Source organism: Phaenicophaeus curvirostris, chromosome 17 (genome assembly GCF_032191515.1).
Source record: "Phaenicophaeus curvirostris isolate KB17595 chromosome 17, BPBGC_Pcur_1.0, whole genome shotgun sequence".
Classification (NCBI taxonomy): Eukaryota; Metazoa; Chordata; class Aves; order Cuculiformes; family Cuculidae; genus Phaenicophaeus; species Phaenicophaeus curvirostris.
The window spans coordinates 9,269,222-9,283,627 of NC_091408.1; the positions used below are offsets into that span (position 1 = coordinate 9,269,222).

Genomic DNA, 14,406 nt, shown 5'->3' on the forward strand with positions numbered 1-14,406 from the left:
CACCGCCCCTCCCTTCTCCGCATCCCATTGGCGGAGACGCGCGTCTCCGCCAATGGGATGCGGAGAAGGGAGGGGCGGTGGGCGCGCCCACCCAATCGGCTCCGTGGAGGAGGGGGGGGGGCCGCTTCCCATTGCCGCCAATGGGGAGCGGCGCGCGGGTTTGGCGCCCAGTTTGAGCGGGAGCGGCCGCCGCCTCAGCCGCCGCCACCATGTTCGTCTCCGACTGCCGCCGCGAGTTTTACGATGTGATCGTCACCCAGGTGTGTGGGACGGGGAGCGGGGAGCGGGGCTGGGGGGCGGCGGCGGCGGGAGCGCCCGGGCCCTTCCCGAGCGCTCGGGACCGCGCCCGGGCCTGAGAATCTTCTCATAGAATCGGTACCGTGGGGTGGTTTGGGCTGGAAGGGACCCTAAAGGTCATCCAGTTCCACCCCTGCCGTGGGCAGGGACACCTCTCACTGGATCAGGCTGCCCAAGGCCCATCTAACCTGGCCTTGAACCCCTCCAGGGATGGGGCAGCCACAACTTTCCTGGGCAACCTATTCTAGGGCCTCACCACGCTCATCGTGAAGAAATTCTTCCTAGTGTCTAATCTAAATCTTCCCCTCTCCCATGTAAAGCCGTTCTTCCTCCTCCTGTCGCTTGAGACCCTTGTAAAAAGCCCCTCCTCAGCTTTTCTGGAGCCCCTTTTCACTACTGGAAGCTGCTCTGAGATCTCTCCCGAGCCTTCTCCAGGCTGAACAAGCCCAACTCTTTCAGCCTGGCCTCCTATGGGAGGTGCTCCAGCCCTCTGGACCCGTTCTAACAGCTCCGTATTCTTATGTTGGGGGTTTCACAACTGGACACAGTACTCCAGGTGGAGGTCTCACGAGAGCAGAGAGACAGAATCACTTCCCTTGACATGCTGGCCACTTTTAATGAAGTAATTTTTCCTAATCCCCAATCTAAATCTCCCCTCGCACAACTTGTGATTGTTTCCTCTCATCCTAACAGTCCACCACCATCACTGGGAGTGCCTCAAGTGTGCTTGTGGATCTGTGCTTAACCTCGACACGTTTAGAGCTATTTGCTTTTCTTTGTAGCTCTTTAGCTGTTTTGCTGACCCAGAAGCTGACTCTTGTCTCTGAGGTTTCTCCCACGGTACTCCTAGTAGCAGGTTGAGTTGGCTGCTTTTGTTTTATAGCCATGGTTTGCTTAACTCTACGCAGAGTGGATGCGTACGCTGAAGTAGAGGAGCTTTTGTTGGATATTTAGTATTTCTACCTGTCAAATTGTGTTATGGGTTGTGGAAATGAAGGCATTTCCCTTGACTTCACTTCTTCAGCTGTCAGCAGATCTCAACACCCTCCCCCCACAACAAAACCCTGAAAAAACCCCAGATAAATTATGTTGCCTAAATCATGGTTATTTCAGGGCTTGCCTTGCTCCTATTTTTGCTATAGATTTTCTTCAGTCAGAACTGTTCCAGACTCCATGCTGAAAACATAAGCCCTTTTTAGATGCGATGAAAACAGTTGTAGGGCTGAATAGATTTAACCTTTCAAAAATGTGTGTTGCTCAAAGGAGTCTGAATAATCACATTTCCTCCAAGCAGCTGACATATTTTGGGTATGTGGACCTGTTTATTGTTAATCTGTACATCCATGTCTGTAAATTTTGGATGCAGTGTCCATTCAGAAACAATCCTGGTTTACCCTTATGATGGTCTGTACTCTGATTTCACAGTGATCGATGCACTTCATGTCCAAGCACGTGAGATTTGACCCCTCTGTTAATATACTAATACTGTTATTCTATTATTTTTGCAGCGTGTTCTTCTTCTCGTTGCTTCAGATGTTGATGCATTGTGTGCTTGTAAAATACTGCAAGTAAGTCTTTGTTCGTTATCTCTGGAGGCTAAAAGAAAATATACCTGGGGTCCTTTTAATATGTTTGAACTGGGGAAAGGGTGGAGGTGTAATCTGCTTTTATAACTTACCGGTTTTCAGTGTCATAATTAATGGAAAAAAATTAAGTCACGCTCCCAATGTTTGTGTAGATTTGTCACTTGGGATGTCTTCAAGATATAGACTTGTATGAAATAGAGTTATAGTTGGGTACAGCACTGTGGTGGTTTCCCCTGACCTTCGCTAATAGCAGTTTCCTTCATTTCAGGCTCTCTTTCAATGTGATCATGTGCAATATACGCTCGTTCCTGTATCTGGATGGCAAGAGCTTGAAACTGCCTTTCTTGAGCATAAAGATCAGGTGAAAATGAAACTTTAAGTTGCAGCTCATCTACATCGACATGTACCTCTTCCCTGTTGCCAACTTAAAAAGCCAGCTCTTAAACTAATTATTACTATTGGTCACCTCAAGACATCGGTTAAATTTTAATATAAATGTAAAACTTGTCAAGTTTCGTACGTCAGTTCAAACTAATGTGCTGTAGTGCTGATAGATTCAAATTATGTATGCACACATTTCGAGATATGAAAGGTGATGCTATTGGGTGTCCAACATCCCCGAATTTGGTGTCTTGTCTTATAATTTTTTTTTGCCCTCAGAGACATCAAATATCAGAAAGTAAATACAAGTTTTGGCAATCATGAGCACCTTGGATTTTTTGCAAAGCTGTTTTCAGTCGTTGTATTTCCTGCTAAGAAAGGTTGTTTGTTTGTTTGTTTTTCTTTTGTTTGCAGTTCAAATATTTCGTTCTTATTAATTGTGGTGCCAATGTTGACCTTCTGGAGATCTTGCAGCCTGAAGAAGACACTTTTTTTTTCGTGTGTGACAGCCACAGACCTATCAATGTAGTGAATGTTTACAATGACACGCAGGTAAACACTTTTCTTTCATAATAAACCTTTTCACACAGTGCCCTGGCGGTTGGTGTAACACTTCTCTGTGTTTTTCTGAACTACTTGCAGTGTTAGTAGGTCAGGGAACAATTAGTGAATATTTGCAGTAGTAATGTACATGATCATGAAAAAAATGTGTTTACAGTAATAAAATATATACCCTGAGCAGTGTGATAAGTGTCAGTAGTAAGCACCCATTAATCCTGTTGCTATAAATAAAACTGCTATACATCAGAGTTAAAAACAGCCTCCAGAATGTAGCTTGTATTATCTCTTGGCATCTAGCAACACCTACAATTTGAATATCAAGTACAAATTATTTGACAACGTGGCTTTAGCAAGCATAAAAAATGATAATTCTTTCAATATTGCTGTAACCAAGAAATAGTTTTTACTCTTATTTTGTATGAATAAGTATGATCTTTGCATTAAAAAGCAATAGTTTTGATATACCAAAACAAATTTTTACTTTCTAAGTATCTGAAGAACTCTCATTTTTCATTTGAAATGCTGTTTAATCACTATATAAGATATCTTATATAAAATACATCTTTTTCCTTACTAGATTAAGCTGTTAGTTAAACAAGATGATGATATCGATGTTCCTGCTTATGATGATATCTTCAGAGATGAAGAGGATGAAGAAGAGGACTCGGAGAATGAAGGTGAAGGGTCAGAGCCTTCAGAGAAACGGAGACGTTTTGAGGAGGTGTGTTTCTGCTGCTTTGTTGCGAAAAGAAGGAAACTAAACCAATTATTACATATACTTTATATTGCCATAATAATGACACTGGAGCTTACAAACTGTTCCATTAGATCACGAATTCAAGTGTAAGATTTAAAAATTATCTACTACAACCAGTAGAGTTTACCATACACAAAATGTTTACATTATCTGAACTGCCCAGAAATATTTTCTCCTTATTAAAAACAAGATTTTGATATTGATTATGCATAACACAGTCTTTGTGTAATCCATGAACTGAAGAGCTCTCTCTCTTTGATCATGTGCTCGTGGCTTTTCAGTCTACTAAAAACACTTACTTAGATACAAACTTTTTTTAACAATTGTTTGAGAAGATAGAAGCTCACAAGTAATGTGGCAACACATTTTGTCTGTTCTTGTAGCAGTAAACTAACTAAAGTGTATTACGGTAGACACAAAAATATTAAATTTGCCATATGTAATTTGCAGCCTATTTTTTATTTATACCTTACAAGGAAGCAAAGACACGAGGCTAGCAATATTAAGAGACAACTAAATGTAAAGATGTTCTCAGATTTCATAGATAACATTTCATATTCTTTTTCTGTTAACACTGTACGCTTTTCCCTATTAATGTACAAAGGGCTCAGTGAAGGCAGATGTCAGAAATTCACAGGAAAACTTTAAATAGCATACCCAGAAGCTATTCTTGAATCTGTTAAATATTTCACAATGGCCTTTTTGATCTCTTTGAGTTTTAAAGACGATGATGCTTTTTATAGAGCTTAAATATACAGGGAGTGCCTCCTTTTCAGAGCTTCATTTGTTATGTTGTCTTCATCTTTCAGCAGCGCTGTTTTTATGCTATAAAATGGTGGGGTGCAAAGTTGCCAGTGTTGTAAATCCTGTGTACCAGACCTTTTATTTGTGAAGCTGAGCAATAGAAATGCTAGCACAGAAAAATGCCATGACTTTAGAAAAGTGTGTTCCTTGGAAATATATTTGATGATGATACTTTTCCCATTATATGTTGTTAATGGGAATATTTCTTATTTTTATTGAGGAATTAGTTTAAATCTTTTTAATTAAGACTTAGGCCTTCAAGCATTTGGGTAGGTGCTAACCTACTAGAGTGTTTTTCTAGCTTTGTAACATCCAAATTAATTTACAGGATGTAATAGAGAGAACAATGAAAAGACGACAAAGGCGAGAATGGGAGGCACGCAGGTGTGTTTAAACTTTTTTTGTTGTTTGTGTCTCTTTTTCTTATTCTTTGATTAAAATCTTGTTGAGAATACAAAAACATAATCGGGTGCTGCTTGATTTGCTTTAGTTCTAACTTTATTCAGAAAGTGAAGTGTGATATTTACTGGAAAAAAATGAAACACTTAAATGGAGGATAGTTGTAAATAGTAACTCAAATACGAGTAGCAATAGGTGCACTGCTTCACTCCTTAGTAGCTTTGGTATTCTTATCTTGTCTATCTTTGAATGAAATTTGTGCTTTTGTTTTCCTTTACAACTTCTGTTTTCAATAGGAGTGAGCAGGAACAAATCAGATAAGAAAATGGGATGCGAATAACTAATAAATTTTTCCTTTTTGCTTTATGAATACATTTCAGTGTATTTTCCACAATGCTACAAAAAATCTAATTTGCTTGCAGGAAAAGGATCTCTAGCCGAAGTTTAATTTTTTTTTTGTTAGATGCTAAAATTACATTTAGATGTTATTTCACAATTCCTGGGTTATATTTTTCATTTAGTCCAATGACCAGTGCACGACTTAAACAAAGATTGGGTTCTTTTTCCTTTTCTAGACGAGAAATTCTTTTTGATTATGAGCAATATGAATACCACGGGACCTCAGTAAGTACAAACTCTTGTTTGTCATAAAAACATAAGGTGCCAGTATAAAGGTAATTGAGCAATATCCAATGTTAGAATTATCTAATAATATGATACATTTAATAATCATTTTGTATTGCTATTTTTATATCTTATTGTGATATGTAAGATACACCATACATGTACAAGTAGTATGACTTAGCAATTTAAAATTTTCTGATTGCGTACATTCTGTTTTACTGTTTATGAGTTAGAAACATCAGAGAAACAGGGCCTTTAGCCTGGAGGGAGCTTGTTTGCCTCTCAAAGTGTCAAGATAGTTCAAACATAACACTTAGGGCATCAAACTGTGCTTTCCGTCATTTGGCCTCCTGACTGATTATTTTTAAGTTCTGTTAAGTGTTGCTCTGTATGTAGTGCAGATTTGCAGAGCAGTGCAAGATATTTTTCTTCCTGCTTAGTCAGAAGGCAAGACACTGCCAGGCTGTCAGACTCGAGTGTAATTTCTAGAGCTCTAGTAACATGCTAGCACTTGGCAAATTTAATTTGTCTAATGAAGTGAGAGTTTTCTGTTCATTTATCCTCTCTTTTTGCTTTTCCTGCGTATAGTCTGCGATGGTGATGTTTGATCTGGCGTGGATAATGTCGAAAGACTTGAATGACATGTTGTGGTATGTTTCCATTATAATTATTCATAGAGGCTGGAAGCTTAATCCAATAGTAAAGAGAGGCAAGGTTTCCCAAAACTATTTGGTTTCAGTACAAAGTTCAGTTTTATTTCATGGGTGGATGCATGTCTGGAACTGGGGATAAGTCTGTGTATATTAATTACAAGCAACCAATAGGTTTTGTGCCAAGAAAAGGAGGATGGTACTATATGTGTATGGCTGCTAAAAGGGGAATAATAGAATATAGCTTTGTTATTCTATGTACAGTGGTGAAAAGTGTTTCTGACTTGTTCTGTTGCATACTTAGATGGTTAAAGGCAATATACTGTACTAGAATATTTTTTGTTTTAACCTTTCTTTCCCTTTTTTCTTCCTCCACTCCCCCAACTTTAGGTGGGCTATTGTTGGCCTAACGGATCAATGGGTCCAAGATAAAATCACTCAGTAAGTGGTTTTTAAAATTTATCTTTTCTAAAAATTATTTATCTTTTAATATTTTTTAGGAGCAACTAGCAGCAATTAATGGAGATCAGGAAACGCATAGGAGTGAAAATAATACAAGATAATTAATAAACAGTGACATAAGATAATATTCAGTCATTAATATATTTAATCCCTTGCAAAAATCGGAACATACCTCAGAAAACAGTTTATTTTCCTTTTCTACTATTTAGAATTTTTAACTAGCTATTTTTCACAAAATTTTAAAAGTCACTTCTGGTCCAGGAAGAAATAGTGTTTAATAGTGGGTTATGTAAATATAACCTTGATACAATTATTTTTTGCTTTAATAAAACTGTGTGTTCTGTATCCTCCAGCTTCCTTTCCTTCCAGTTCTAGTTAATGAGTTTCAGATTTTCTCTTTCTCTAATCCTTTTTTCTTATTTAAGAATGAAGTATGTGACTGATATTGGAATCCTACAGCGTCATGTGTCTCGCCATAACCACCGCAATGAAGATGAGGAAAATTCTCTGTCAATCGACTGCATGCGAATAGCATTTGAATATGAGTATCCTTGCATGAGATCTGGGGAAAATGAGCTCTGTCCACTTGATGAACCTTTGTTGAGTTTTATCTAGGGAAAAAAAATCCCAGCACCATCTCTGCTGCTGAAAATTGAATTAAAAGAAATGGAAATTTGAATGTTTTGTTGGCCATGAACCCCTTTTTCAATAACTCATGAGGCTTCAATTCAGCTTAACTTTCAGAGTCAGTTACAAGGCATCCTGCATTACATGCACCTGCAGCTTCTTACTGTATCTTACATAGTGTGGAAACACAATATATCAAGGCAACTGAGGACTTACCTGCCAGCTGTGCACTTTTGTTACAATCTGTAGCTACAAATGGTGTACGTGTTTGCAATTATTTTCCTTAATCCCTATTCAGCCTGCGCCTCGCACTTTATCAGCATTGGTCTCTGTATGAAAGTCTCTGTAACACTTCATATACCTCTGCTAGCCTTAAGCTTTGGTCTGTACAAGGGCAGAAGAGGCTCCAGGAGTTTTTGGCTGACATGGGGTGAGTTATAAAAATTTGCGTCTTGATTAAAAGATAAGTTTTTCAATGAATTATGGGAAAATGTCAACAATATAACTTGCGAGAACTCATCTGGTTTATTTCTAAATAGGATTGTGGGGCTTCAAGTAGATTGCAGTGTTTCTGAGTTGAGTTGTGCAACTTGTGTCTTACTGTATGAGGAATGCTTGAGCTGTGTGCCTTTATGGAACAGCAGATTAGGACGTAACCTATGCTTTCTCACATCCACTCTTCAATGGCTAAAGAAAGAAGAACACAAATAAGCTTAGTCAGATTTAACTTGCTAAATTATCTAATATTGAAAAAGCCTTAAGAAAGAAAGGCAAAATATTTGTTTCTTTTGGCATACCTATCAGTGTATTTTTTCCTTCTGTTTTTAGTTTACCTTTGAAACAAGTGAAACAGAAGTTTCATTCCATGGACATGGCTTTGAAAGAAAATCTTCGGGAAATGATTGAAGAATCGGCAAACAAGTTTGGGTAAATTATTAATAATACAAATGCCTTGTCTGAAAATATTTTGGCATGAAGAGCATAACATCTTGTCTTAAAAATATGGGGTTTAGATTGACAAAGTAATATTAGGCTCATTGCAAATGTTAGAGTATGATTTGTCTTCAGGTTCTTAACATTAATACAGTGAGGAGATGGCTGGTCAATGTTGGTAATAATGCTGATAATGCTAATAATCTTTACTGGTTTTATCTCATTTTTCAGAATGAAGGATTTAAGGGTTCAGACCTTCAGCATTCACTTTGGCTTTAAGAACAAATTCTCAGCAAGTGACATAGTTTATGCAACAGCTTCTCTCATGGAGAATATAGAGAAAGAGGGGCCTGAAACAACTAATTTCATTAAAGCTTTGGACAGTCTCTCCAGGTACTGAAAATAAGCCTCTTCATTCTTTTACAATTTTATTTGTGGAGGATGAGTTATGAATGTAAAAGACACATTGATGCTTCGTAAGCCATTGAAGAAGAATCAAAATATCCCTGTGAATAGCGTTTAGAGTGGTGTCGCTTTTGTGTGAAAAGTTTTAATTTTATATGACAGTGTTTCTTTTTCTTTCTCTTGCAGGGGTAACCTGGACAAACTGCACCAAGGACTGGACCTAGCCAAAAAGCAGCTTCGTGCCATTCAGCAGACAGTAGCCAGCTGTATTTGCACCAACCTTGTCATTTCTCAGGGGCCTTTTCTCTATTGCTCTCTCATGGAGGTCAGAATTCCAGTTTCACAGATGAATAACACTGTTTTCCTAGCTCCTTGACTGAATAAGAACAGCTCCATCAGAAAGAACCTATTTATCTATCCTGTGCTGTCCTCTCATGGGTCAATATTGACATCTACTCTGAGCTTCCCAAAGGAAGTATCTGCCCTCTCAAGTTGGGGAGGGCTTCAGGTCAAAGTTAAGTGGATGAGATCAAACTCCTGTGTTGTCATGGTTCTTGTTAGTGTTCTTTGAGCCACACGGAGCTTTTAGACTTGTCAGTAGATATTAAAATTAATTAAGTGGAAGAATAATCTTGGATTGTAATTGAAATTATTATTCTTTTCCTAGGGCACACCAGATGTGAAACTGTTCTCAAAACCAGTGTCTCTGTGCCTGCTTAGCAAAAACTTACTCAAATCGTTTGTTTGCTCTGTAAGTAAATCAAAAGCTTTTGACTAACTTCTGGCCTGTGTAATAGTTATTGTTCTGTCGGATACTTGCAGTTGATTATTAAAAACATATGAATATCTTAAAAATGCTTGTCTGCTAATTGGTTGGATAATTTTAACGCATCTGTGAATACTGCTCTAAGAAACATGTCTGCCTGGGAGACTTTGTGGCATTAGAAAGAATTTACATTTCTAAGATATAATCTAAAATTTTTGTGTAATTTTGTAAGTTTTGAAGGAAGAATATCACTAAATATGTACTTTGAAAAGTGTACCTGACACAAAGCAACATTGCAAGACTGGTAATTGTTTTCTAAAGATTTCTGTGTCTGTTTGTAAAGATCAGAGGATTTTATTTAACTAATGTACGTGAAAGTACACCGAGTTTGTCTTTTATGCCATGAGCTACACAATTCAGATAAAAATTAGGTTTGAAGACTGAGGAGTGTTTTCATGATGAGCACTTCCTAATTTGTAAATGAAATTTATGGTGGTCCATCCTTTTTAGATTGCATTTCTCTGCCCATGGATGAAGGTTAGACACAGTGCATAACCAATCTGCCCCTAGGAGCAGGACAGCATTTTTATTCTTTTAAAACTCACTGCAAAACATTTACCTTAAGAACAGAACACTTTAAGCAAATTTCTCTTTTATTTACTGATCTAAAATGTTAAAATATTAAGAATTTTTTTGTGTGTTTAATTAAATTCTAAAATATGTTAAATTTTACTGATGTAAAACAATATGACAAGAGGAATAATTTCTAGTGAAGGCTGTGGTTTTCTATCTATTGTGTTTCAAAATAAAACTATTACTATTGTGAAAAATAAAGCCCAGCTCAAGTTTTTGAAACCCATGCAGGCAGTTCTCTTGTTGTGGTTTAGTTTTTTTAAGAGCCATTTTCTTTACTGTAAATCATATCTTGTCTGTCTCTACCATTTCTGTGTCATTGTGAAATGCAAGATCAGAAAAGAACTGAATTTTTTATTGATCCTTGAAGTGACTTTTACTGTAAGATAGAAGAGACTTAAGCGATTATGTAAAGAAACATCTTTCTGCGTTACTGCATTATAGCTGTATCCTGAGATGAATGGTTGTAATAGTAGCTCACATGGAGAGCTGAAACTAAATTGTTTCCTGAGTTTTGTCTAACAAAAAGGCTTTCTGACTTCCAGACTAAAAACAAGCGCTGTAAATTGCTGCCACTGATAATGGCTGCACCAATGGATGTGGAACAGGGAACTGTGATCATGGTGGGGATTCCTCCGGAGACAGAAAGCTCTGACAAAAAGAAGTAAGCATATTGTTCAAAAGTTCATACTAAAGGTTATCTGTAGCCTTTTCCTGTCTCTGAAGCAAATATATTATATCTTTCCTGTACCTATTTAACACTGAATATGTTGACATCCTCCTTTAAAAACAAGCTTTTTGCATATCATGTGCACAAGAGACTTGGAGAGAGGATACAGATGTTCTCTAGCTTCCTTGCAGGGTTGGGGGTTTTTTTTCACTCCCGCTTAACTTTCTTTATCTTAAAGGAGGGAATAAGTTCACTCTATGACCCATGACATCATTTCTTAAAGCCAGCACCCAAATAAGCGAAGTGTGTTGCATACACGGCACATGAAAAACATCTGGAGGACATTTTCAACAGTCAGCAAAGAAAAACCTCCATGCTTCTACCTCAGTAAATATACCCTCTTCTGTAATGCTCATTTGTATTTCTGTTCATCTCCCAGCTTTTTTGGAAGAGCATTTGAGAAAGCTGCTGACAGTACCAACTCCAGGACTCTACACAACCACTTTGACATGTCAAGTGAGTAACGATTGCAGGTCGCTTGTTTTCTTCACCCCACAGTCCGGTAGGGGACAGTGTTCCCACAGCCCCCATAGCGCAGAGCGACTGCAGACGATGCACTGCTTTGTGTGTGTGCAAAGACCAGGACTGCACGGGATACACTATTCCCAAATCCAATATAGTCACAAATGACGTTATTTGGCAATATTTTTCTAAGTGCTATCTTGTGCAGAAATTATAAACTACTAAGCAGAAGCTTTCTTATCTTTTCTACATGATCTGCATTGTGCATGGACTAATGATTTTCATATGTGCACTTCAGCTCAAAACCTGTGAGGTTATCTGTGTGAGGGTTTTTCTATTTAGCAGCCAAACCAGGTGTGGGAGTGACGTTATGAGATGCATTCTTTATTATCTGTTTGAAAATTTAGATATTTATGCCACAGGATCTGCCTGTCTTTGTATGTGCTTACCAAGGAGGCAGTTCCTAAAAATACAAACTTATGTCTGCGTGTCGAACGTCCAAAGAAACATTCCTAGGCTTAAAAAGTGGCAGTTGCATCATGCAGTGAGCACCTAGAAACTGGAGTTAGCTGAAATCTAAGAGCAAAATAGTGCTTTGCATTTTTTCTATATAAATACCTTCTCTTTCTCCTTCTTAAAGTTGATTAAGAATATAAATAAGTATACTTGGAATTAATATTCTTCAAGTGTGAAAACTAGTATATCTTTCAGTTATTTGCATCTTGTAATAAAATGTTTCATGTTTTAGTAATTGAATTGAAAATGGAAGACCGGAGCAAATTTCTGGATGCACTCATTTCTCTCTTGTCCTAATGGTAAGAGTCTAAAGAGGATTAATTAAAAAATTAATTACATATCAAGTTGGTAACCAAATGATATTTGTATGTTATCTATAGAATGTTCTAAGAAAATGCAGCAACTTCTAGTGAAAATGTAAATAGAAGATAAGAATTTCTTACAGAGGCAGTTGCTTTTCTTTTGGGAAGGAGGCAGACAATGTACAAACAGAATTTTTGTTTTTCTCCTTAAGAGATTTATTTGCTTTGTCATCCATAAGCTTCTATTCCTTTGCTTTTCCTTTTTTTTTTTGTGGCTTTTTAACTTGAGCTGGAAATGGAGCAGCTGTTCGTGTTGTGAAAGAAATGGAGATATCAGCTGGTTGTAGGTGATACTTGTTACTGACTTTCTTTCAATTACCATGGCTTGTTTCAGCTTGGGATGGAATCTTGGCCAGAGCAGTGCCATTTGTGGCCTTGGCATTAGTGTAGAATTTGCATTTTTCTTTCACCCGTGTTGAGGTTGTAGCCTAGGTTAGTGTGTAGTTTTTTTATCTGGAATAATGATGGGGATATAAGGCTTCACATGCAGTTGTGATTTAGCATCTCGCCAGTTCGAAGTCTGTTTTAAAGCTACTTTAGGGAAGACAGATTTTACTGTAGATCTGATGAGATTATCAAATTGTTGCAACTGTCTTCAAATATCCATTGCTTTTCAATGATGAACTATTATTATCAGTTTGTGTATGCATTTTTCTGCAGTGATGGGTGGGGTTAGCTTGCTTTCTCCTGGGCAAGAAACCAAACTCTAAATTTGTAAAGTCTGTTCAAGCAACCTGTGAGACTGTTTGAAAGTACAGAAAGCACCTCATGGCTTTTTCACACCTAGATAAAGATTTGGAGGTTAGTATTAACATATGAAGTAACGTTGAAAGGTTTTCTGTGTAGTATATAGGAAAGCAAAAGAGTTAAGGTGAGGACTTTGCCAACAGCCTGTGGCAGTTGGTAGTCCTAGCCAAATGACAATAGGACTCACCTCTTTTCAATGGATATCAAAGCTACAATTTATTTTTTTCTGTTCACTCAGAAGTTTGAAACAGAGTGTCAGTACCTGCAGTGGTTGGGTGGCTGGTTTCAGAGTTGCTTCATCTGTTTGTTTGTTTCTCTACACTTATTCATCGTTTCAGTTTGTCTTCTGCTCTTGTTACACTTCTAGAGGTGCTTTTTGGCTCCTTGTGCTGGAGGCTGAGGATCAGGTGCTCGGAAATTATTTCGGATGCTCCGAAGTTCATGGTGCTGCAGTTGTGATGTATCGTCTTGCTTTAACTTAGATGTACCGGTACAGGCCTGGACTATCGTTTTTATGCCTCTTGGGAGGTCAAGAGGCTTTTAATGTTAGCACACAGATACTGGACACTGCTTCTTTGTGAAGATCACAGACTCATAATGGCAAAAGGTGCCAACTTAGGAGTACTTGCTAACTGGATTTCTATCTGCCATATATCATATCTGCTATATCTGCCATATCTATTATTAGACATGCTCCTGCGATGTTTAGTTGTTGGCTTCTAACAAAAATCTATAGATTTTGAAGAAGTTCCATATTTATATTGCCATTATATTACTTAATATTCTTTTAAAATTGTCTTGAATGCTTTTTATTTATTTTTTTTTAATAGGAAACAATTTGAAACTCTCCTTGAATTTCTAGAATGTAGAAACTAGTTTTTAGTACTACCAGTTTGAGGTCCTGTACTTTAATTGAAAGTTTTGTGAGACAGGTTTTAAGATTTGAAGGCTTTTAAAAATCCAAGTACTGAGTAACTGCCAAATACCAAATGAAAAGTCCAGGTAATTGCAGTGTCGATTAAAGCATTTTCAGTCATGCATTGTGATACTGTATTGTTCTTTGTAGCTTAGCTTTGGGAATAATTTTCCTGGAAAGGGTTTAAAATACTTTGATAATTGTGTCTAGACTGTAGCGTTATAAATATTGACACATTAGCTCAGTCCTTTTCCATAACAGATTTCATTTCACTTTGGTTGTGTGGAATGGCGTTGCTTGTTAGACTTACCCTGCTGTGCACGGAGTGGGAATGTACATATCCATGTTTGGAATTCTTGTTGGTCTTGTAATGTTTGGTGACTTCTGTGTGACTTCAATGTTTTCATGTATTATAATGAATGTGTAAACGTTATGTATCATTACATTGTACTTTGTACAGGTTTTTAATACAGGTTAATTTAATATTAAAAGGGGTTTAAATATAGCCAACAGAAAGCTAATTAAACTATATTTTTATTCAAACAAAAGTGATTTTGAATTTTTTAAATGTCATCTTATCTGAGTAAAACCCCGTACCAAGGTGTAATGGCCAACAAGTTGTGCTTCCTGAGATAAAATGTAATCCGACTTTTGGGTGTACATGTTTACTTGGAGTATTGGCAATAAATAATACTCCCCTTCACCAGCTACTTTGGGTTTTCCCTGTGCCCAGCATGCACTAATTTTATTATGTTTCTGAAGCAGATGACTGTGCTTTAACTCTCTGG

General features: G+C 37.5%; 2 protein-coding genes across 2 annotated transcripts in view; one reads left to right on the plus strand and one right to left on the minus strand.

The window, feature by feature from the left end:
* Positions 1-14,406, minus strand: part of PPIL2 (peptidylprolyl isomerase like 2) — a 158,047-nt gene that overhangs the window by 118,032 nt on the left and 25,609 nt on the right. The gene's annotated exons all lie outside the window — the stretch shown is intronic.
* Positions 192-13,371, plus strand: CDC45 (cell division cycle 45). The gene is made up of 19 exons (XM_069870701.1): positions 192-260; positions 1,806-1,865; positions 2,152-2,244; positions 2,679-2,816; positions 3,403-3,546; positions 4,715-4,770; positions 5,361-5,409; positions 5,998-6,059; positions 6,450-6,500; positions 6,947-7,066; positions 7,447-7,578; positions 7,977-8,075; positions 8,313-8,474; positions 8,673-8,811; positions 9,154-9,237; positions 10,431-10,549; positions 10,995-11,071; positions 11,826-11,892; positions 13,070-13,371. Exons 1-18 carry the CDS (start codon positions 210-212, stop codon positions 11,888-11,890), a joined length of 1,701 nt encoding a protein of 566 aa, XP_069726802.1. The 5' UTR covers positions 192-209; the 3' UTR covers positions 11,891-11,892; positions 13,070-13,371.

Coding starts and splice junctions, on each gene's coding strand:
- CDC45 (XM_069870701.1), top strand. CDS start 210: ATGTTCGTCTCCGACTGCCGCCGCGAGTTTTACGATGTGATCGTCACC. Junction 2,817..3,402: donor ATGTTTACAATGACACGCAG/GTAAACACTTTT, acceptor TTTCCTTACTAG/ATTAAGCTGTTAGTTAAACA. Junction 8,076..8,312: donor GAATCGGCAAACAAGTTTGG/GTAAATTATTAA, acceptor CTCATTTTTCAG/AATGAAGGATTTAAGGGTTC.